Source organism: Egretta garzetta, unplaced genomic scaffold (assembly GCF_000687185.1).
Source record: "Egretta garzetta isolate BGI_Z169 unplaced genomic scaffold, ASM68718v1 scaffold229, whole genome shotgun sequence".
NCBI lineage: Eukaryota > Metazoa > Chordata > Aves > Pelecaniformes > Ardeidae > Egretta > Egretta garzetta.
Window position 1 is genome coordinate 1,406,983 of NW_009270000.1, and position 25,468 is coordinate 1,432,450.

General features: G+C 40.8%; 1 protein-coding gene across 1 annotated transcript; it reads right to left on the bottom strand.

Annotated features, from left to right (window-relative positions):
- Window positions 1-600: 600 nt before the first annotated feature.
- Window positions 601-25,429, bottom strand: ABHD3 (abhydrolase domain containing 3, phospholipase). Its single transcript, XM_009647664.2, has 9 exons — window positions 25,385-25,429; window positions 24,093-24,256; window positions 21,270-21,452; window positions 19,473-19,518; window positions 16,524-16,636; window positions 11,070-11,243; window positions 10,360-10,408; window positions 10,110-10,275; window positions 601-1,606 (listed from the first exon to the last, which is right to left on the bottom strand). The coding sequence occupies exons 1-9, from the start codon at window positions 25,427-25,429 to the stop codon at window positions 1,428-1,430; spliced, it is 1,119 nt and encodes a 372-aa protein (XP_009645959.1). The 3' UTR covers window positions 601-1,427.
- Between the last annotated feature and the right edge of the window lie 39 nt (window positions 25,430-25,468).

The following is a 25,468-nucleotide window of genomic DNA, read 5'->3' on the forward strand; positions in this document are numbered from 1 at the left end:
GACTGTTCACGTACCGCTTGAGACAAAAGACCTGAATTGCTTTTTTATCCGCGTTTTCTTCTTGTACTGGCCCCCCTCAAAAGATAAAAATAAAAATGCAGAGGCATCTTTACTGACTTATCTTGTGCGGATGGGCCCAAATCAGTGATCAGCACGAGGTGGGAGCTCCACAGAAGCTGGTTAAAAGCCTTTTTTTTATTTCAGCATGCCCTAAATTAGGACTTCCCAACAGTTTCAGAATACGTTCTGTCCAACTGTCTTTTTTCCTCAAAGGTCCGCGTTGGCTCTCGCCCCATTTCAGGGCTGAGGAGTCAGCCTCACAAATTCGTAAGCTGCTAGGGCAGAAACCTGTTTGCAAAGGCTTCAGTGATTGGGCAACCTATTGCCAACGTGCCGACAAACGATCAAACAAACACACCAGAGAGACAGGGCTCCAACCCCTGCCCCAGCACCCAGCTTTCCTTAAACACCATGTTACGTTCTTTTTAGAAATCACCTGAAACAATAGCAGAGACAAAGGAGTTGTATTTTTTTTTCTTTTAATTTAAAGCAGATTATATCGTAATTTCCTCATGTTCTAATGTTTATTCTTTAAAACGGAAAGGTTCTTGCAGGGTAATATAAACATACCAGATAGAATCACCGAGTTTAACAGTTATATGAAGTATGTATAACATTCTATGACAACACCCAGCTTTATGTGAACTTTGAAATGCAGTATGTCTTTTAGTGACATAAGTTATTACAGTACTGTTTTAAAGGAATCTTTTGGTTATATGTAAACACTATAAGTTAGCTGTTAAAAAAATAATCATATGAGTACGGCATTGACAATAGTTTAAGAAACAATATCTAGCCCTAAATCTGAATACTCTCAGGGTAGAACAGCAAAAGCAGATACCAGTCTAATGCTATGGAACAACAAGCTGAAGTTTTGACTTATTTGAAGAACCAGTGCTTCTTTGTGTTCCCTCCTCCTTTTGTTGTCATATTTTAAAGGTTTTCACCATCAGTGCCCTAAGGAATAGGCCAACTCGTACTATGTGCAACAGGACAATATATGCTAGTTTGAGTGTTGCCATTCTAATATTAAAAGCCATCTAAATTCAGTCTCCTAAATATGTACCAGCTTAAATTAAAATCCTGAGGAATTATAATCTGTTTACTTGATGGTTTTGGTTAAGTGCAATTTGATGTATGCAGAATGCTGTTTTCATTTAAGGTCATTCTTAGTAAGGCATATTAAAAATAAATACAAAAGTGACAACATAATATTTAGTTTCTTGCTACAAAATCTTAGGCAAAAAATATTTTTGCATGTAGTAATGGACTTTATCCATTTGCTGGCTTACAGGAGTTAAAATTTGTGCATTAAGCTCAACTGCCCTTGTCAGAATGTGCCACTGTGCTATAATAGTGGTCCAAAGCTACATGCTAAAGATTTTGTTTCCATGCTCAAACATAGCTTGCACAAACTGCTTGAAGACTCTGTCCATGTAAGTGCACTTCCTTGGCCATATTCCTTCCAGAAAACCGATATGGCCTCCACACGAAGTCAGGACCAAAGCAACGTTTGCGTTTTGTTTGGCAGTTTCTACTGGTATAGCTAAAAAGGGAGGAAAAAAAAGTTTAAGTCCTTATCCTTCTATGAAATGCCAGCCACCCAGTAATTTGTCTTAAATGTTTCTCGTGTAATGTATTTATAAACATGCACAATATTAATATGCTTAAATGTACCACAGGACACAGAACCACAGCTGTGTTAAAAAACATTTCTCTGTTCATCATTAACTCGCCTTATCTGCGTGATTTTTCTGGCTGCTGCAAAAGTTTCAGAAGACACTGGGCTTTATCTTTCTTTCAGGCCCACTGATGGAACAGCACCCACCTTGATGCGTACTCACAATTTGGTACAAATAGTGTAAGTGAAAGGACAATCAAGCCTGTAGTTTTTAACCCGTGTGGCAATATTCAACTTTGGAAAAAACTGAGGAACTGGGACTTTAACTGTGAATCCTGTTCTTTTTTTAAGAAACTCCTAACCTTTAATGTCACAGTAAGATTTTGTCTTTAAGACATCCTATCAGCTAATATTAAAGATGATCCTGGGTTACTATCATTATTATATCTGATTTGCCATACATTTACACCTGCACGTTCAGACCACACCATGCAAACACACTGGGAGACAGTTCTTGCCCTGAGGAGCTCATAATCTAAATACGCATGGTAAACAGAAAAAGAGGAAGAGCAAACAACTGCACATGGACACAGAAACATGCCCAGTATCACCCAGTAGGTCAGTGGTTTTCTACTGAATAGTGACTGCTAGAAAATTATTTAATTGAGAATTTAGATTATTAGACCAGATACTACAAGGACTTCTCTTTTGCTGGGTTAGTTTGCAGCTGGATCAGCTCCCCTGGTCTGGCTCCCCAGGTTAACGCCAATAGCTGAATGGCGGCAGGCACGGGCAGATGAGGACCGCGGGGAAGTGGCCCCTTCAGCGACAGCCTGAAGTCATCAGTGAACCACACCCAAGACGCGTGCTGGTCTTGAAGCGTGCAGGAGGGGAGGCTTCAGTGCGTCTTATTTTGAATATGCAAAAATGCATAGCTTAATCAATGCTATCACCTGGGCAGCTCCCCTTGTGCAAGAAAATAAAGGTCAGTTAGTGCAGACTGGTAACAGAGAAAGCATATGACTTCACAAACGGTATTTCAGCGTGACGGGATGACACTTAGCGTATGAACTGATTGACACAACAGTGGGGCTTTGTGGAGCTGTGGCATTTGCGCTCTTGATCTAAAAATGAAGTTATTTAAGCAAATTTCTCTGGAGTTTTAAGTATGTTAAGCATGCTCCTGAACAAGCAGAAATCCCAATACATTTCAGTAAATAATGCCTTTTGAAGTTCCGTTTTTCAAATAACAAACTTCATGGAAGGGAAAAAATAAAATTCATACAGATTTTTTGATTATTTAGGATTGACAGAAAAAACAACAGCACAAGAAGACATGCTTCATCCAGACAGACAGAAGTAGGAGGAATTTCATTGTCTAAAAAAGGCTACAACTCCCCAGGAAAATGCACTGCTGAAGGAAAAATGCCTTGGTACTATAACACAAAGCAGCGAGTCATTCGCAGGATTTCTACTGCTGTCTTATTTATTAAAAAGTATTTTTGAAGAGAGACATTTAATCAAGTTCACTTTTTGGGGGGGGGGTGTCAGTTGTCCACATCCCTTTCTGACTGAACTTCCTTAAGAGACAACCCCTCACTCCTATTTCTAGGAGCCTGCTTTCCTTCACCCCTTTATACATTTGCTATCTCAGAGGTCATTATCCTTGGGTAGCCCTTATCCCCATGTACCACTACCTTCTTTCTGGCTGAGTTCCTTACTTTCATTTGGGTACTGGCAGACTCATTTCTGTGTGCTTCAGATGCTGATTTGCCTTCGTTTTCAGCAACTGGAGTAACAGCACAGCACCCGTTCCATAGCCAAAGAAGGACCCCCAGGCCAGAGTTACATCACACCAGATCTCAAATGCAATGACTGTGGTGAACAGATGCGCAGCTTAAAATAGATCAGGGCAGAAGCAGTGGACCTGCAGAGCCAGGGGAGCCGTCTGTGCCCCGGAGGGCCCCTTACTAGCAGTGCCAGAACAGCATGCTCTGTTCCACTCCAGAACCTCAGCATGGATGCTAAACCAAGGGTAACCATAGCAGATTGAGTGTCTTTTATGAATGCTGTGTTATAAAGGTTCCTGCCTGTAACGTAAGGTACTTGATTGTGCCCTGGATGGAGCACAGGCTGAGCTCCAGGGAGCAACGGGGATTCTCTTGCAGAGCATGCGAGATTCTTTGCTGCTCAGTGCTATTCATTTCTTTCACTCTTTTCCTCCTTTCAAAGTTGCATACATCAAGTACTTTATAGATTCCAGCATTTAGTAAGTGATTTTTGATTCTTTACTAGGTGGAAGAAAACGTGCTTCTCACTGATGCTACAAAATGTCCTTGACTTATCCTTTGTTCAGCTGGAAAATTGAAAATACTGTATGCCATATCTGGGTCTTTTAAAGCAATTCTGAGGCAAGACTAAAAAGAAAAGTCAATGAAAAAAAAAGCCTAAGGCCTGGCAGACTTGACTAGGAAATAGCACAGGCTGAAAACAAGAGATGCAGAAAACAATGTATTATTTCTTGCAGTCCAACACACGCATCATTTTCAGACTCCAGACTCAGCAAGCGCTCATCTGGAGTTTTGCCTCAGTTAATCTGCCTAGCAATCTCTGATCTGGCTCCCTTGGATTCTGTGGACGAACGCATTGTGTACAAAGACGGTGGCTACAACTCACGTCAGCTTCTGCCGACTGCATGGAAATTTGCTCACTTACCTGTGCCAAGCCACCTGCTCCTCTATCCCCTAGTAGCACATGGGCCATGTTAAACAGAATCCCGATAGTGAAGCGGGGATCAGACTCAAGCCCGAGTCCCCCGTTCCTGTTTCAGGCAATGAATCACACTTTCCACGGCTGTTCTGCAGCCATCTCCCTGGTCACTGAGGGAGCTAATGGACAGGCTTACATGCAAAGATATGGGGAGGAGTGTGTGAGGAGAGACAGACTTGATCTCCAGGCATCAGAGGCAACATGAGAACTCTATCGATCCTAAGGGATTCAGGATCAGCTGCATGCTGGCCTGAACACACCTAGCAAGGATTGTGCAAAAACATGATAGACGTTCACTTTGTCAGACTACTGTCAAAGGATAGAGAGAAATATCTTTTCTTGCCAAGAATGCGCTTTTCTGGGGGTGTTGGAAGGAGATGACAATAAATGTCTCCTCTGCTGTGCCAAGCCAGCTGGGGAAGCCCTTACAGGCAAAGCTCGCTGTCATCTCTGCATACCTGTCATTCAGAGGTTGCCGGCGTAATGACACCTCCCAAATCAGTTTACTGATGGTTAATTATTCATTCCCAAACTGACTGGCAGTACCGTAGCAGGTGCCATGTGCTGCCTGCCTCCAGACAGCTACAGCAGCTCTCTCCTAGAAGCCTACCAGCACTAGGATGCTGGTTATCTTCTGTGCCAGGTAAGGTGCGAACCACACACGGGTCTTTACAAACGTTATCTTCCCCATCCTGATGTTCTCCCTGTTCTAACATGATTTTACAGCAGAATTCTGCCACAGATCATCGCTCTTATCACAAGCTGCAGCACTGTGCTGAATATGCAGTCAGTTGCTTCCATCTGCAGCAAGGATTTTTAGTAGGTGTTGAGTTGGACCTGCTGTTACCTCTCTGCTCTTATGTCCCCTGTGGTGAACAGGAGAGCCTGCCCTTGGCATAGTCCGTCTTGATGCAGTTGGGTCACCATTCGTATCACTCCCTCTCAGCAGAGTTTCTTGCTCTGCAGCTTCTCAGGAGAGAATTGAAAATGTTGTGTTGCTCTCCAGTGCCAAAATGCAAATGATGCTTGGCAGTGGTGGCACTTTTCTCAAGGCTGTTTCTAGGGACCGCTAGCCATCCACAAATAAACCCACAAGGCAACAGAGCAGCTTCTGCAACGTAAAGGGCAGATGAACGGAACACTGGATGTGATGCACTCTAGGATATAGGATGGCGTGCCAAAAGATGCTACTGTTCATTTTCATCCACATGTAACCTTGTACTTATGTTTCTAGTGACCAAAATCTGTACTGCTGTTTGACCCAGCAGGCACAGACCTGTTATCTGTGATCACAGAACCACAATGTAAATACGTGCATGCAGAATTACCTTGCTAAAATAAATTTGTTGTACATTCTTTGCAAAAAGTATTTTTTTTAAAAAGAACAATAGAGAAACATACGTGTGTGACACATCATCGGCTTAAATAAGTCACTGCTGTCAGACTTTCTGCTCCATTGTTTGGTTGATTTCTTCCTGTTCCTTAAACTCTTACCCTAATTGTTATCTGTCTGGCCATTCCTTGGCCATTTGGTCTCTCCAGACAACTTCATTCAACTGTGGTGTTTGCATAACAGGATGTGAACTAACACCTAAGAGCAATTACTCCAAGTTTGGATTCAGAGGGACGGAAAAGGTTCAGAGAGTTCAATAAAAAGTGTAACTGAACTTCAGACACGTGTTTATTTGGCCCAGTGGATCAGGAGGAGGCTAGCATGATATCTAGCGTCAAGGGCAGGCTTTCAGCTTGGGCACAATGCTCACCAGTGGCAATTAGCTAAGCATTAGTACAGTGAAATTTAAGTCAGATGCCTAATACGCTGCTTGAAGTCTCTGAGGAGAAAAATGCCGCTTCAGATGAAAAGTTAAATGTGACACTGATAATGAATGCTATTATTCCATCTCCCTGATTTATTTTTGACACTTACAAAATAAAAGGGCTGGACTTGGTTATATTACATATTTCCTGAAGCAATGGCTCATTTAAATTAGTTATGGTGAGAGAAGCGTCATGCAATGAAGAAAGCATTTGTTTTCATTAGTTAGTATTATGCAATTCACAAGAACTGCATTCCAGAATTAAACTACAGATACATCAGCTGCCAAGCTCTATGAACTTTAAACAGCAACATTAAGGAAGGACTGCAAACGAACTGCTTCTTCCTAATACTGGATTGAGATCAAAGGGCACATTTTCACAATATATTAAAAAATAATTGCTGGGAAGTACAAAACGTACCAAAAAGCTACATGAGAAGAAATGATCAGGTATTAAGAGGCAACAGAGACAGCATCTGCACTTTTTAAGGGAAGTCTCTCTTTAGGTCAATATTGCATAGTGACAGAGCAGGCCTGGGTTTGTATCCCCCAAGTTCCGCTATAGGAAGATAGATGTGACTGGCTTTATAAAGGATATTTAAACACAAAGGAATTCTGGCACAGCTTTCTCCCTACTGAATTTTCTAGGCCTGTTTCCCAGCTGTCGGAAACTACAGCTATCTACAACAGAGATGGAAGCTAGCTTAAAAACTGGTAGGTATTACTAGGAGAGATGAGGCATGAAGTAACCAGTCCCCAAAGTCAATAAAAGGCGGGGGTCTGGATGAGAAGAAATTTTGTGGCTTTGAATCCATTATACGGTTGTGAGTGGAAACTGCCTTTGGTTGCCACAGGCTTACACGTGTCCACACGCTTTTAAGTCAGAAAAACCAAGGCAGTTACCACAATGAAGTCACCTCCCAGAGTAACATCAGCCCTTTATGTTTGCTAACACAAAACAGCCTGCAAAAGTGTCAAGGATGAATGAACTCCAGTAACTGATGGCAGCAGCCATAATTTCTAGGCTGCTAATCGGGCTGCCCTGTGTCTCCTGCCAGCGCAACTTTTCACATTCAGGGTGCATAGCACAAACAAAAAAGGAGCCAAGGATAGGCACACGTAACAGAGTCACGCTACTGGCTGTAAATCAGCTTTGTCCTGGTGGCCCTTTCCAAGGTGAACTAGTCACCACAAGGACAACAGTTTACAGCCAACAGCATTAACTCTGTGAACAAGGAATAAATGAATGCAAAAACCACACAAACATTTTCACGGAGAAAATCTGGTTAGGGTTAGAGTTAAAGAGAGGATGGACAGTCATTACAACAGACTCTTGTTGTTTCAGAAGTGCTGGTGCTCTGCCTCAGTCCCCCTCTATGCTGAAAGACTTCTAAGGCATTCTAACAATAGGTAATTTTACACAATACACCATCCCTGTAATCCACTGTTCACCAAGAGTTGTGTTTCTTCTAAGAAACAGCTACAAGAGAGGAGAGATCTGCTACGGCTGTACTCTAGGGGACTCAAGTTTTTGCCTAGTCAAACTAAACAATCACAGAACTGTTGAGGCTGTAAGAGACCTCTTGAGATCATCTAGTCCAAGCCCCCTGCTCAAGCAGGGTTACCTAGAGCAGGTTGCCCAGGACTGTGTCCAGTCGGGTTTTGAGCATCTCCACAGATGGAGACCCCACAACCTCTCTATGCCAATGTTTGACCATTCAGAGTAAAAAAGGGTTTTTCTTGTGTTCCAATTGAATCTCATGGGGTCACTGGTTGGCTCTTGAGAGCTGGAGATTATATTTGAAACTGAAGAGCCAAGGGGATGGAGTATCTGCACTAGCTTTAATCTAGCTAACAAAGGTCCCAGTCCCAGTCACGATAGGCTGGAAAAGGTTGATGAATCCTCCAGGGACAGAGGCACACTGTCTGGTTCATTGCTGTTGCTGCTTGTGCTAACCAGCTGGCTTACTCCTGCCACAGTTACTGCTTCTCTTTAGAAGAGAAACCACAAACTGAGCTAGAGCTAAACATAGAGGTGAAGCCATTGTTCCCTCTCTAAGATACTTAATGGCAGAAGCGTGGCACAGCAGATCACACACCTTGCAGTACTATGGGCAAAGTCATCCCCACAGTCATAAGACGCATAAAAATTTCTCTTCAGAATCACTAACCAGATTTTATATTTAGACACAGATTTTAGGGTCACAGCCCCATCCATTCACATTTCCAGGACATTATACATTTATAACAGAAACAGCAACTGGCCAATTTCAAGGAAGAAAAAAAAATCCCACAGAGGCTAGTAAATACAAAGGAACAAACTCTTTCTCAGAAAATCCCTGAACCACAAATTGTTAAAGGCGGATGCAGTATTCCGGAAGAATATTGCTATGTTTGCCCAGATCTTATTTTTTTTAAGCCTCTGTTTTGGCCGATGTAAGAGAATAGGTAGTTTGGCTAATCAACAGTCACCATTTTTTCCCTCATATTAGGTGGCTGTCACCTCTTTATATTGTTCAGGCATAGTATGGATGCTTTTTGTTCAAGAGAAGAAATCAGACTTTTTCTAGTGCACTCTGCTGGAGTCACCCTTTTCACGTCACATTTGTCCCTAACATGTCTTCAAACTATAAATAGTAAGGTGTGTGCATGTTTCTGTATGTGTTGTACATCTGTGCACAGATAAACAGTACACACACATGCAGTCTCTTCCAAGCCCTTCATTCTTCTGTTACTTGTTCTAATCTGTTTGCTGTTCTAATCTGTTTGCCTACTTTGGTTTCGTGACTCATTCTACAAGAATCTCACTTGACTTGTGGTGGCAGAAGAAAACTTCCCTGGAATAAACCAAGTGTATAAATTTCACAATTAAAGGTATCAGGTGTTTACCACTTAAGACTGTCCCCTCAACCAGCTGCTCATTATAGTGGTTTTCCTCTACATTAGCTTTTATTCTCCCTCTCTTCACAGACACTGTAACCAATACACAGACCGCAGGAACAAGCATATCATTTTTATGACAGATAACAACAGGGTTTTGATCTTCAGATCAAAAGCAGAATGTTCACAATGATCACGTGTTTGGCAGAAAACAGGAAGAAGAGGGAAAAACAGAGTTTTCAGCCTACTGTTACTAGCTGATATTGCTGCTTTTTCTTCTAGTTAAGATTCTTATTAATTTCAACTTGCCTCCTTCTAGCTCACCTTGTCTATATCTCTTCCCTGACCCTAGATTTTGGCCTACATGCTAACTTACATTTTTTTTTCCTTACTTATAATTTTCAGGCACTGGAGGCGGCACTGAGACCAACAACTGAGGATTTCAAGTAACCTGAAACATAAGCAACTCCCAGACGTTCTTTGTGGGGAGTGGCTTGAAAAATGACAATTAAAAAATACTTGTTTCCACTTTCATTGAACTCTGAATGTCTACAATCCAGACATCTGAATCAGAGTTCCTCATTACAGGCTCTCTTCATACTTGGTGAATAGAACTGGGTGCTTCTGAGAGGGCAATACATCTGATATCTTTCTTACCGTGAGGTAACTCACACCCTAAATGTGCATATTTCTTTCTTTTGCCTGTAAAGGCTACTAATGGCTAATGATTGCCACCCTATGGGTTTCTGCATTCTGTACGAATCACGTCTCTCCATCATCAGCTGTTTCACATGTGTCTTACACTGTACGTAAATTGATCCATCCCTGGAGGTTTTGATCCTATGTACAAGTAACATTTAAATACACCTCCACACATAGGTCTGAGTTCATTCTCAGACCTATGTAGTTTGACTTAATGATTGCATATACAGATAAATATATTTTAAAAAGCCTAAACTTACCATGACCTGGTGAGAAGACATCATCCACAGAGTTGAGACATAACACTGGAATTCCTACTGACTTCAGCTTACGACATGGGCTAGCATCTTCATAGTAATCATCGATTGTACGGTAGCCAAACATGACTGAAGTGAACTGCTTATCAAATTCTCTAACAGTTCTAGCCTGAAGTAAAGAATTCAAATAGGGAATTAGGTCAGCATCTGGAAAACAGCATCCAGCTGAAGCAGAAGTAACATTTTCACATACCTTCATCACGAGATCCATATCAAATAATTTCTCCAACATTTGTCGATGCCTAAAAAGAAAGAGAGAAAAACTGGAGGGCTTGTTTTTTGTTATATAAACAGATGTAGAAGTCCTCTGCTTTACAGATAGATTTATAGAAATAACTCCCTAACAAAAACATGCTTGTTTTTAATTTTCTGTCATAATAAAAATCTGTCTGGAATCCAAGAGCAGAAGAATAGCTCATTCATATGCAGGCTCATCCAGCAATATAGTAAAAATCTGCATAAGCCATGAGAAAGATGCCAAAGGTAAGAGAACTAAATATTTGGGAATACAAAATACACCCCAATTTTGTAAAGCTAAGGATGAAGTAGCCTTTTCCATGCTTTTGCAGTCAACGCTGACTTAAAAGAATTAGTATATGTACGTATATACTCAAGGTCAATATTTGCATATCTAAAAATCTTTAAAAATCCATTCACTTCATCCATAAATACAGAAGTACATCGGTCTTGCGCCGAGTCCCTTGAGGAGCAGGGAAATTTAGTCAAACTGATGACAATCTTCCTTGCAAAGATCCTTTTGATTTCAAAACTTACAGAGGAATGCACACAGAACAACTATGTGAAGTGTTGATACAGCATTAATTTTGCCAATATTATTATACCTGCTGCAGATCTCATGCTAATATCCTTCCACCTTGCTAAATAGTTCAGAAGGCAACTCACCTGCTGATAGAGGATTGTAGACAAGTAGTCAAGTAATAGTTGAAAAGAAGCCAGTTTAGTGGCTTCTCCAGAGATTCTACAGATTCAAAAACATTCCAACCCGCAGAGAAAATTGCAGCTGCCATTAAAGGAGTGTCTCTGCCAGTTTTGCCCAGGTAATTTAAAAGAAGCATGCTACAAACAGAAATGAAAAACAGAAACATATATACTATCAAATTGTTTGCTTCAATTTAAAGCAAATATAACAATCAGCCACCTTTTTGTCTGTTTTTCAATAGTTTCTTGTACTGGCTCTACAGTTGTGCCTAATACTTCTAAAAGGTAGTCAATGTAATCAACATATGACTCATGAAGTTTGCTTTCTCTTTCTACTGTCAGAGAGGAACTGAGTGCACTGTGTAGGATATGCGTAGGAGTGCATTTGGAAATAGAGATGTATTAGTCTTACTTATATCACTAAAAGGGAGGAAAAGGTCAAATAAATCTTACTCATGGAACAGGTATTCCCAAGTTGTTAATAAGTTTCACCATTTTACAAGCTCTCGGACTTCCTGATCTGATAAATCTGATCAGTGTGCCTGACAAATGCAAGCTGCCCCTGGCACGCCTGCCTCACTATGAAGCTGTCTTGAGTTGAAGGTAATGCCTTTACCCCACCTCACTCATATGAGAGAACACAGCTGTTCTTTAACAGAAAATATGTAAAGAATGAAGTGTTGGATAATGAATAAAACTAGCAAAACAAAATTATGAGCCAAATAAATGGCTTAAGTCTTGCCTTTCTGACCAATTGCAACTTACAGTCTCTACTGCTGATGTATAGTTGAGTTGAAAAAAGGGGAGAGTTCACCAGTACCCGACCCTTTAAATGTACAAAAATTAAAATAGCAGGAAGACAGTAAAAGAAAAATACCAACAGAAAAGCTGTAAGTCTTACTTTACTGCCTGAGGCTCCAAAGTTTACAACCAGCATTTAATACCAAGCCTTTAACTCAAAACATTGCAAGTTCTACACTTAATATAGCTCCCTGGACCACCAACACACTGTACCGTGGCTTCATCCACCATACTTCAGGAGACAGCAACCTTTAGCAAAGAAATCATGAACCATCCTGCCATCATAGAGACTTTATCCCTGTGCACTACCTACCATATCACAGGACAGCAGTGCAAAAGGGAAACCAGTCTTTAGTATTACTAAAGATGTGCCAGTTGGTAGGAACCAGCAGGAAAAGAACATCAAACAGCACACTTAGGAGTGGGCTCCTGACATCAGCTCACACAGTTGAACCCAATGAGGAAAGTCACCTGTGGTACATACAGGAGTTAGGTAGCATATGGTCCCTCTCACCCACAGAAGAGGAACCTGTGAGTCACTGGTCTATATATTGTAGGAACATTGAACCATAAACCCATAAAAAAAAAAAATAATTTGCAGTAGTAGAAGTTGCCACTTCCCTAACAGAAGTCACAGAATATACGTGGTAGAGAGAAGGTTTAGGAATCTTTAAGTTAGAAAACAAAACCACCTTCCAAAATAATACATACTGAAGATCAGTAGAACAAGTGGGCTTTCATCTACTTTTACAACTTTGTGAAGTGAATGTTTCTTTTTCTTAATTGGACAAATGTGTCCTATGTAGATTAACTGGCTATTCAGAAAATCTGGAAAAAGGATAGAAAATAAAAACTATTGTAAGATTAAGACAAGTGGATGATTTTTAGAATATGCCCCTGATGAAATCTCTGCTCCTGCTTAAACATGCAAGTGCTCCAATTAATTTTGAAGCATGGAAACAGTCCCGATGTGGATGATTAGAGACTCTTCCAGTTTTCTGTACAATTAAGCATATGCTTTCTCTTTGTGGTTCAGGACTTTAAAAACATATTGGAGGAGGAAGGTGAAACATCTTGCCTAAAATCACCCAGTGGTGGTGGTGAGGTAAAAGCTAGGAACACAGCACAGATGCCCTGTGTCATATTAACAGATTTTGCCACTGTCTAGGATACCATAACTAGATTAAGCCAAGGACAGAAACAACACTAAGGGCTGAACTCGTCTTTTGTACCAGTAGCAGAATGGCTAGCTTTCTACTGCACCTTCAGCCCTGAAAACCTACTACGCCCCAGCCCTCTTAGTTCTAGCGTAATGGTGCGCCACACACAAAGATACCCATGAGGAACTGCTGTGCTTTAAATCCGTATCTCATCACTGAAACTCTAAACTTCTACTGCAGATGCTTCTTTGGCTTTCACCATTTCCAATGAAACATGTTCTTGCAATACATCGTGTTATTTCATATTTTGTGTGCAAAAAACTCTGAGCTGGGGAGAGACAGCATGCCAAGTGAGATAAGAGCCAACAGGCTTGCTAACCTTGTGAAGGAGAGTTTTAAACTAGGTTTGACAAGGAATGGAGAACAAAGCCTGAAGAAAAGCAAAGGCCTGACAGGCCCTGTTGAAGCACCCAAGGAATAGCATAGTGGGGGAGGCTCTCATGCTTCCCTGAGAAAGCAGCATGACTGCAGACCATCTCATGTGCCAGCACATGCATGAACACACAGCATGGGAAAAACAGGAAGACCTGTCAGGTACGGGAAGGTGCAGAACAGTCTTGGCCACTGAGATTATTTGATGCTAGATTTTTAAGATCAAAAGTGAGTGGGGAAGGTAAACAGCAGAATTACAATACTGGAGGTAGTTGGCTTTAATTTGTTTGGGGATCTGGTTGGCAGGATCCCATGCGAGATGTCCCTGATGGGCAAAGGGGTCTGGGAGAACTGTTTGACCTTAAGGAAAACTGAACATAAAGCACAACTGTGGTATGTTCTGATGTGCAGGAAGTTGAGCAAGAGTGGCAGAAGACCACATGGAGGAACAAAAAGCTCCTGACTGAGTTCAAGAAGGAAGTATCCTGTAGGTGGAAAGCAGGTGGGCTGCCTGGGAGAAACAGTCATTGCCCAAGCATGTGGGGATGCAGTTAGGAAAACTAAAGTTCATCTGGAGTTGGAACTAGCAAAGTATATGCAGGACAACAAGAAAAAGGCTTCTGCAACAAGAAAGGCTTCTGTAAGCACATCAATACAAAAAAAAAAAAAAATGGCTCAAACCAGACAACATCCATTCCTTTCCCCTCATTAGTGAAGCCAGTCATCTCATCATGGAAGGCAATCAGATCACTTGGGCATGCTTTGTCCTTGATGAATCCAGGCACCTTCTTATCCTTTATATGCTTGGAAATGGCTTCCAGAGGGTCTTCCCAAAGAACTGAAGTTACGCTGACCAGCCTTTATTCCCTGCTGGGACCACTATTCAACAGAGCAGGGAACCTAGTGACAAAAGATTTGTAAAAAGCAGAGGCTACTTGTCTTTACTGCTGAGATCTGTTCTCAGGCCTACTAGGTCCCTGTGCCCAGTGGCAGAGTATGGGAGAACGAAGTATTATTCACGGCAGAGGAAGATCCGGTTAGGACCCAGTTATGCAAACTGGGCATAGACATGTCAATGGGACCAGGTGAGGTGGACTAAAGCTCCAGAGGGAGGCAGCCAATGTCATTATGAGACTGCTCTCTATGACTTTTGGAAGGTTGCAGCCACTGTGGAATATTCTGGATGCCTGGAAAAAAAGGCACCCATCTACATGAATGGCAAGGAGGAAGACATACAAGCTGGTCAGCCTAACCTCAGCACTTTGGGAATATCCTCTGGAAGCCATTTCCAAATGTGTAAAGGTAAAGAACGTGACTGATAACAGTCAGCATGGATTTACAAAGGACAAAGCGTGCCTGAGCAACCTGATTGCCTTCTATGATGAGCTAACTGTCTTTGTTGATTAGGGGAAAGGAGTGGATATTGCTTATTTTTACTTTAATAAGGCTTTTGACAGTCTTCCATGGTCTCCAAGTAGCCAAATTTAAGGGACATGGTTTGAATAGGCGACCTGCAACATGCATGAAAGACTGACTACACCACTAGGCTCAGAGTTGCGATCAGGAGCTTGAAGTCCAACTGGAGTGGTTGGACCAGATACTAGCAGTGTTCATCAGGGGTCAATAATGGGGCCAATACTGTGTAACACCTTCATTAACTGGATGATGAGATGGAATGCGTGCTTAGTAAGCTTGCAGGTCAAATTGTGGGTCGTGGCTGGTGAACTGAAAGACAGGACTGCCATTCTGAGGGACCTCAACAGACTGGAGAAACGGGCTGGCAGAAACCTCATGAAGTTCAACAAAGGCAAAAGCAAAGTTCTGCACCTGGGACAGATTAATGACTGGATAGAGAGCAGCTGAAAGAGACCTGGGCAAATGGAACATGATTCAGCAGTGCACCCTTGCAGCAATGAAGACGACTAATGACATACTGTGCTTTGTTAGTAAGAGCAAAACAGCAAAACAAGCGGGTCTAGGGAAATTATTATTTCCCTGTATTTGGCACTTATGAGATTGTATCTGGAGTACTGTGTCCAATTTTGGGCTTCCCAGCAAGATAAACACTGACATACTGGAGAGATTCATATGTCTTCATACTGAAGACACTGGCAAAATCCCAGCAACACGAATGGAAAAAGACTGGCCTGATTTAAAAGGCTCCCAAGTTACTTATTTATTTTATTATCAGTAACTATACTGCTTGCACAAATCTGTATTTATCCCAAAGCTCCTACAAGGTGTTAGTAGATTAATGCCAATATACAGGGCTATATCTGCCCACCCTCCATAAAATTTATCAGAAAGAAGGGAAGTCTCAGGAAGTTGCCACTGTGTCTGCAGTATTTCTAGTGGAAGTTCTCCTCTCCTATGATTTTCATTAAAGATGCTGTCTGAACATTTCTCCTAGCTGCTAGCAATGATTTTTCTAAGAAACTGTGCTATCATTGTCTGTTCTAGCTGTGCTCTCTGGAGAGAAGCCAGGACACAGTAAGTCTTAATACCACACGCTATATCAACCCATACTGGTTTCAACAACAATACTACTTCTTGCTTCTGAGCCAGACAGAGCAGATAAACCACATCTCTTCCAGCTTAACCTACCCACACACTGCAGAACCCAAATAAGAGTGAAGACAAATCCTGTAATTTCCAGAGTTACTAAGAAACATGGTATGATAGCTCTAGTCCCTATTTTTTATCCCTCTGTTCTGAAGACAGCCTCCATAGTTTCCAAAGACTGTATTTTCCACCTGTTTGGCTGTCAATCTGCCTGTCGGTGTTTCCTGTCTTTCTCCACCCCCCTCAACATTTGAGTGTTGGCCAATTTCGACCTTCCCTGACACAGAGCTAAAAGCCCCAAAGTTTCTGCAAGTCTTCTGAATATTGATTGTTGGAGACAGACCCAAGTTAGTTGCAGTTCAGTGTAATGCTAGTATGGCAGAGTAATAATTTACAATTGGGCTACAACAGTCTTATTTTACAATCATCATTAAGTTGAGACTTGTGTTACATAATACCTTACCCTCCCATAGAGACACCAGCTGCCATGAATGGAGCTGAGGGGTGCAAGCTGTGTACGTGATGAATAACGGCCTCTAAATCCTCTGTATTAGCTGCACAGTAAGTCCTTGGTGTCTGTAAGGAGTCAGAGGGAGAAATGCCATCATAAGCTTTTGTATTACCCTTTAAGGACAAAGCAAACTGAAGAATGGATCATTTATATAACAAGATAATTTTAGCATTTATCGTGAAGCTGCAATAAATGGCAAATATAAACCCAGAGCATTTCACAAGGAGGTGGAGGAGGGAGTTATACTTGTTATCACTACAAAATAAAACAGGTGACAAATACCTTAAGTATCTGCAACCACCAGGCCATTAGATGAAATCTGAACACAAGCTAAACTAGACAGAACTAGATCAGAACTAAATAGGCACCAATATTTTTAAAATACCTTGAGGAAATGAAAAGTAGAGGCTGCAATTTACAGAAAAGAAAGTTTTAATCACAGTTTTACCATCTTCACGCACATTCAGATGCAAAAGAAAACGTTAGATTTCAAGTTCTGTCAGAGAGCATTTGAAAAGTAGCCAATACTTAGATTCTACACACAATATAAGCAAATAAATAGATAATAAATAAACCAGTGCCGTTTACCTGATTTACTAAAATACTCTATTAACTACAGCAATGAAACACCCATATTATCCCTTTTTTATCTATAATCAGTGTCTCTTCAAGTCTTTAACTGGGACTTGTTATGACTTCCACTGGCATCACTGGATTTGGGTAACCCCTTCCTTGCTTACTTGAAGGACAAGCACAGCTTTTGAGCCTCACCTGCACAGACAACTGCTACAGGCCACAATCTGGGGGACTATCTGGAGCAGTATAAGGGAGATAAGTCCGTTTAGGTACAGTAAGAATCACAGTAAAATAAGTTTTTTTCTAATGGTGTTCTCTAGATGTCATCTACAGCACAAGAGAGCTTTTAACTATAGAATTACTACTAAACATGTTAGTGACCTTGACTTAGTATGGCTAGGGGCTGACCTGACAAAATTCAGTATAAACACTAAAACTAAATATAAAAATACTTAATTATGAGTTAATTGAATTTATTTGTTGCCTGAAGCAACAAAGTTTTTTAAGGTGGTTTTTTTTAAATTGATTTCACTTAGGCAGCATGGATATTTGTTGGCAATTTTAACAAGTTTAATTAGATGAAGCTAATTACTTAAAATACATTTAACAAGAATATTGACATGTTGAAGTCAAAGATGATAAAAAAGGAAAGAAATGCTAAATCTGGATAATTAAAACCAAAGGCGTTCTTAATTTCCGTTTATGTTGCATTTCCAGTTCTTATCCGCATGAATCACTCTTCACTGTTTTACACCCTATTAATTATAAACAGTGTGAATGTGTTGTATTTTAATTAAATTGTCAAGTTCACAAGGAAAAATAAAATTATTTTTGGTAACTAGGGTCTAATGTATTCTGAGCGAAAGTGTATTTGATTAAAAGTGTATAAAACTAGAGAGATATGTTGCATTTTAATTTCAGTTAACTCCTGACACTTTAAATGCCCATCTAACTACTCATTGAATTAAGATTTTTTAAAACACCATCTGAGCTCACATTGGCTGTGGTCAATCTAATATTTGATTATTCCATAACAATAATTCACGGTAAATTTCAATAACAAACTAAAATGGCATTTAAAAACTGATTCTTTATATAGCTATTATTTGCTGTAAATTTGAATCGATCTGTAAAGAGACTAGAAAAAGAACTACTTCCATGACTAATTTCTACTGTGGTGCTCAACTATGCTTCAAACTCATTAGCTAGGGATTTTATATCAAAACGTAGAAACCCCTTTGCAGAAAATGTGATCATTTCAGCTTGTTTGCTTCACAGTAAGATCTTACAAAGCTTAAAGATGTTAATCCGATTACAGTAAAATACACACAATGCATTCAAACAAGAGATCTTTTCTCTTAACAGTTCAGAAATTCATCAATAAGGACTTTGTGTGTCACAAAACTGCTTTGTAGATCCATCTCCAAAAGTATGCAGAAAACTACTCTTAACATGGCAATATTTGCATTGAAATGCTTTATCTGATTATGGGAAAACATTCTGAGCTTTTTACAGTTTGAAACCAGGGGATTAAAAAATGCAAAACAATACCAAGCATTATGCACATTCATTCCAGCTGCAGAACTGTCAACAAAACGCATATGAAGAAACAAAGCTTATTCAGCAGTATTTCATCATGCCTTGTCCCTAGTTGCAGAAAACGTTCAAGACTTTGCCATTTGTGGAATTGCCAGTTATTTCTAAGCAAACATGATATATTTGTCCCAAACACAAGTCTTTTGTAGCTGAGTTTGTGTCATAATTGCTGAGAAAAATACAAGAACATATTTAACTTTTAAAACATGGCTATCCATAAAAATCCGGTTCATTAATTCAATACCACATAATATGGATTTTAATGGCACAACTTTTTAACCATATCAAAATCTAGTTTAAACTCATGTTGGCAATTGGGAAAGTAATTATGACTGCTTATACTTGGAAATGTTTGTCAAAACAATGGGTGAAAATTGCATTGATTAAACAGAATTTCTTGGATGTGTGCATTTTAGATACTACAGTATTTTGGGAAAGAAAAGTATAAGGATTGTTCATGTTAATGTTACAGATATTAGTAATTTGAATTATTTCCTAAAATGAAATGTTCACAAAAATTATGTGTTGGCCAGCTGACCTCTTGAGGTTTAAAATAAAAGATGAATATTGGCACATGATTGATCTACCAGATGGCTAGATTCTCTTCTCTGCCTTTTCAACATATGCTGTGAGTTTCTCTCATTTAAATCCAGCCGTACAAATAGACATGAATGATGCCATATATACTGCTTACAAGTAAGAGATGTTTATCTTAGAAGTCATCCTTACCAAAAGATCCTCACCAGCAATTCCCCGATTGTTAAAAACCACGCATCTAAAAATTGAGACAATAAATTCAATTACACACATTGTTCATTCCACTAAAAAAGATAACTTAAACACATTAAAAAATGAAAATGCATAAAGAAAAACAAGCCAGTTCTGTGAATAATTCAGCACATTATTCATTCAGCCCTACAGGTCCTAAAGTCTGACCTCTGTGGGACAACCTTTATACTAAAATGGAGTTCACTGAAGTCAGTGGGACTCTGTATGAGCTCTGTGATTTGCTGGTTGAGGTCAGATTGCAGGGTGAGCGCTGCAGGGTTTACCTGAAGATGATACACACATCTCGTTCTGCCTGCACTCTGAGCTGGCAAAATACAAGCCATAAGCTCTGCCAGTGCAGGGCTGAGCCTAAAAGCAGTGCTCTGAAAGAGAACATCGGAGATCCATGTGTAGACATCCTCCAAAGCTACATAATTGTATTTAATAGCAAGAAACGAGCCAAATCAGAATTATAATAACAGCTCCATCTAAGTGGCAGGTTCCTGGGGACGGGATTTTTTTTGTCTGGCATAGCAGAAGTTTCTGTTCTCTCTGTGCTGGTGGGAGTCTCTGAATTTTTTAGTGGTATTACCACGATTTAAGGATCTATGCTTTCTTAACAAATCTTACTTTTCTATTACTCTTCTATCATCTCACTGTAATAACTTTGTTAAATAATATATACATATTTTAGATGGGTTAAAGGCATGAAAAAATACTTATTGTGGTATTTTTCACAAATGTTGCTGTTTAAAAACAAAACTATAGCATTCTGTTTAAATCTGACATAAAGCTCTCCTTTTTAATGCCATACCTTCTTTTCTTAGGTGATCAAATGCAGATGTGTCTTTCAGGAATACTTAAAAAATTAATAGTAAGAAGTTGTTGATTTGAGGGCTTTCCTCCTCTGATATTTTTTACTGGTAAGTTTTAAAGTGATTTTAGAAGTACTTAGAACAGTTAAAAGTTCTACTTTACTTTCATCACTTAGTAAAGCAGTTATCTACACCTCCAGAGAGGAGATAGCCAGACGTGTAGATAAAAGCTCATATATACATATTTGAAGAACTTACTAGAGTCAGTACCAGAAGCCAATCTACAAACACAAAATGTAATATTCCAAATACAGATCCTGGAACAATGACAACTTATTTTAAAGCACAGCAGCAGCAATATGATTATATAAAGGCATCTACTCATCAACTAATCCACTTATTTTACTCAACTCTGACCAGAAGCCTTAATAACAAAACTAAATTAAGCAGTGACAATTAAGAGGTGACAAACCTCTTCCTTCGCCACCACCAGTAAGAGTAAGCTAGCTCTCCTTTCTGCACTCACGAATTTGAAGCTGCTGAATCAAGCAATTTTGGCATTCAGAAGCTGACCTCCTCCGAGGCCTGCTGCCAGCAACCCATCCACACGAGTCTTCTTGGAGCTGAATAGAAACTCCTTCTCTAGAAAGTGTAAGGGTAATACAAATACTGATATTATAATTTAAGAAGCAACAGCAAAGGCCTGTGCAGACTTAGCTTGCTTTCACTGCAATCTCTGGGGCACATCTGTAGATGCTAAAACAGCTCTTCTGAATGTACTGTCTGTTATGTAATTCTAATATTATTATTACTACTAATACTTTTTTACATAAACTAATGTCTTTAGATCTCATTTGCCTTAGGAAGATATCTTACACATATACATATTTATATTTGATCTTATTAGGAGCAGCAAAATACTAGCAATGAAATACAACAGCACCTATATCCCAGCGTTTCACTTTGATGGATCATATGAAGAATGTAGGATTCCTTGCTCGTTCCTGTCAGGCCAGGCAATAACAGGACAGTGGGTCTTGTGCTGGCATCCGGATAATATAAGCTGTCATTATTATCAAACCAATCCAGCGAAATCTGTCCTCCATCTGCTGTTTTAATGAGCTCACTGAAAGGCACATTTCAAGACAACACTGATTAGATTGAAAAATACATGCATACTATTAAGGGTGCTTACAGTGTACAAATTACCAGGTATGAATTCTGCACTTTTAATTATATTTTCATACTCAAAGTGCCACCTAGTAAGGTATGTTTGCATGTTTACCATTCAGAAAGACCCCTGCCTACAGCTGACAGGAGTTAGCACAGTCAATTTGTGGAGTAATTGCCGTTCACAGTAAATGAAGAGCTGGCCTTTCAGGAATTGCTGCTGATGTACTGGAAGCTGGTAACTAATGTGATTTTTGGCATTGCCTTCTATTTTATGCAGGCTTGTGTACTGCAGATTTCCTCTGGATCATCCAAGAATCTTTTGACAGCACACTGGACAATGTGTTAAACATTTATCACATTTTTTTAATCTTTATCCAAAGCAGCAGCATGTATAATGGATGGCACTTTTCTGTGTTTTAAACACACGGAACGCAGACACACACTATCTTTCACCCTGTATCACCACAAACTTTGCTAGAATGCACTCTTAAGCCATATATCTTAAGGATGCAACAAATACTATAATATCCCAAGAAGCTAATCATGCATTAAACAATGACAAGAAGGTTTCGTTCTTTATTTAGAAACATACAGCATCTTCCCTCTTCCTGGCAATGAAGATGTTGTATGAGAGAGTTGGTGTAGGGACTACCAAAATGTAAGCCTACCTTGCATTTCATTTTTCATTTGAAAGTCTTGATAGCACCAACTCCAGATTTTAAAGCTCATCAGCCTTGTTGGACTCATTAGCTCAGCTTTGCCCTTTTTCAGTAATGGGAAGTAGATGCAATGCTGGTGTGTACTGCCAACACAATCTCAAATGGTGCAAAATAAGCATTGCCCCATGGAACTATGTTTCTTCCCTCACAAACCTTGAAATAGAGAGTATACAAGAAGGGCTAGAAAAAGTGGACATGGCCATACCACTGAAATGTTTCCTAGTTACTAAAACTAAGGGAAGCTGCTAAATGCTAAATCTATTCTACCATGCAAACAGAGCTGAAACAACTTGTGCTGCATCCAGGTTCCGGCGCATAAAAGTACTTCTCCTTAAGTCTTGTGCCAAACGCCGCATTTGCCAGACTAAGTCTCATTTCTGTGTAAGAGAGATCAGCTGAGGACAAACAATAAATGTAAGTTTTTTGCCTCTTACAATTTAGTCATCAAAGAACACAACATAAACTCCACAGGTAAGAGTTACTCTGAAAATCGCAGAAATTTTATATATTCAAAATGAGGCTGAATGTGACCATGCTGTGGTTAAGGTAGAACATGTTGGTTCAATACAGTGATTGCATGACCTTTGCAAAATGATGGTGTTCAAACACCAGAATATTTGATACACCAGATGACTGTGCTGCCATCCAGAAGGACCTCAACAGGCTGGAGAAGTGGGTTGACAGGAACTTCATGAAGTTCAATGAGGGGAAGTGCTAAATCCTGCACCTGGGAAGGAACAACCCCATGCACCAGTACAGGCTGGGGGCCAACTGTCTGGAAAGCAGCTTGGCAGAAAAGGCCCTGGGGATCCTGTCCTGGTGGACACCATGTTGAACATGAGCCAGCAATGCATCCTCGCAGGAAAGAAGGCCAACAGCTTCCTGGGCTGCATTAGGAGGAGCATTGCCAGCAGGTCGAGGGAGGTGGTCCTTACCCTCTATTTAACACTGGTGAGGCCACACCTGGAGTGCTGGGTCCAGTTCTGGGCTCCCCAGTACAAGGGAGACATGGACATACTGCAGAGAGTCCAGCAAAGGGCCACAAAGATAATGAAGGGACTGGAGCACATCTCCTATGAGGAAAGGCTGAGAGAGCTGGGACTGCTCAGCTAGAAGAAGAAAAGGCTCAGGGGGATCTTATCAATATGGTTAAATACCTGAAGGGAGGGTGCAAAGAGGACAGAGCCAGGCTCTTGTCAGTGATGCTCACTGACAGGACAAGAGGCAATGGGCACAACCTGAAACACAGGAAGTTCCCTCTGAACATCAGGAAACATTCTGCCACTGTGAGGGTGACTGAGCACTGGCACAGGTTGCCCAGGGATGTTGTGGAGTCACTATCCTTAGGGGTGTTAAAAAGCCATCTGGACACAGTCTGCCAAATGACTCTAGGTGGCCCTGCCTGGTCAAGGGGGTGAACAAGGTGACATCCAGAGGTCCCTTCCGACCTCAACCATTGTGTGATCCTGTGAACATATAGCCACACCAGTTCCTATATTGTCACCAGCATTTCAGTGCTCCAAAACTCTCTGAGCTAAAATAGGGCCATTTGAGTGACCTTTTAAACCTACTGTATACTGAGTCTAAAATAGGTGGCCCTGCCTGGGCAGGGAGGTGAACAAGGTGACATCCAGAGGTCCCTTCCGACCTCAACCATTGTGTGATCCTGTGAACATATAGCCACACCAGTTCCTATATTGTCACCAGCATTTCAGTGCTCCAAAACTCTCTGAGCTAAAATAGGGCCATTTGAGTGACCTTTTAAACCTACTGTATACTGAGTCTAAAATAGAGACAGTTCCAAGTCCATGACAGTCGGAGTAAGGTAACCACTGGCTACCAAATCAATCACTTCCCAGAAGAAAGGCACTTACTTCCTGTACTGTACTTGGGGTCTAGAGGTGATAAAGGGACGCAGGAGTGTCTGCACCCGACCTTCCCAGCACCAAATCGTGGGATAGTAAGTTTCTGTCACAACAGGGCAATATTGCTCGAGAAAGCGGCAGAAGCGGTCGTTGCTGGCCACCAGCTGGGGTTTCTAGGAAGAGAGACTACAGTCAGGCATAGGCATTCACATAAAACAAACTAAGAAAGAAAGAAAGAAAGAAAGAAATGAAAGCTTGTTTAAAACCTCCCCCAGTAAACTGATTTCTTTCATATAATAATTCCCAATGCTTTTCCCTTTCATGGTAAAGAGATAAGTAAACAAAACCCAAAGTAAATGCCAAAATGCCCAACTGGAAAGTGAAAACCACTAAACAGAATGGATTCTGTACCTATTTCTAATAACATGCTATTCCAGCTCTACTTTTACCAGCATTGTCTCTTTCACTGACAAATGAAAACCACGCTGTCTCACAGTAGGCGAGAAAGATTTTACTGAATCAATTTTCTTGCACTGCACAGAAGTGATGCTCAATCCGTGTACTTTGACTGCACACCTGCAGTACCTGTTGTAACCTGGCAGGACACTCCTCCTTGCATCTCATACTACGGTACATGACTGCATTGGTTACTCATCTCTAATAACACTCTGCGTACAGAGATTTTTCTTCCAGCTTCTGTTCGTATACCAATTAACATGGAAATCCCTGTGTACCAAACATCTCATGTTTTAGCAACCACGGTCTTAAACTCCTTTTTTACCCCGACTCTCCAACATGCAAGCATTCATAGGACAATAAGAGATGCTTTGAAGACAATCGTTACACATACACGGTGGTGGCGGCATGTCCTCCTTTCATTTTTCTCCTCTGACCAAAATCAAGTACCCTCTTCTCAGTGAAGAGGAAGGCTCTGTTCTCAGCGCTTCTGTAGAAGACCGTGGCAATGCAAACACCTTCAAGAGTCATACATCTTTTGATATGCGTATTTTCAGTTGATTAAGCATTCAATGAGGCGTGCTCACCATGGGGCCACTTTAGATCAGGTCAGGCTCACCGTATCCAAGTGATTTGCGAATGCCTAATTTATCTGAGACTACTACTGATAAGAAGATGTACAAGGGTGTCCTCGCCCCCGAAACACTGCCAGAGTGGCTCCAAAGGCAGTTACGATGTTACCGAAGGCAGACACAAGGGCAGCGAACTACTTTATCACCTGCCCTGTTAGTAAGCCAGAGAGGTCGGGTTTTTGTCGTGGGGGGAGGGCTCCTGACCCCTCTCACCAGACCATCGCCCCCAGCCAAGCCCTCCCCTGGCCGCAACTGCATTTCGGGGACGCCTGAGGCCAGAGCCCCCTCCCCTCCCCT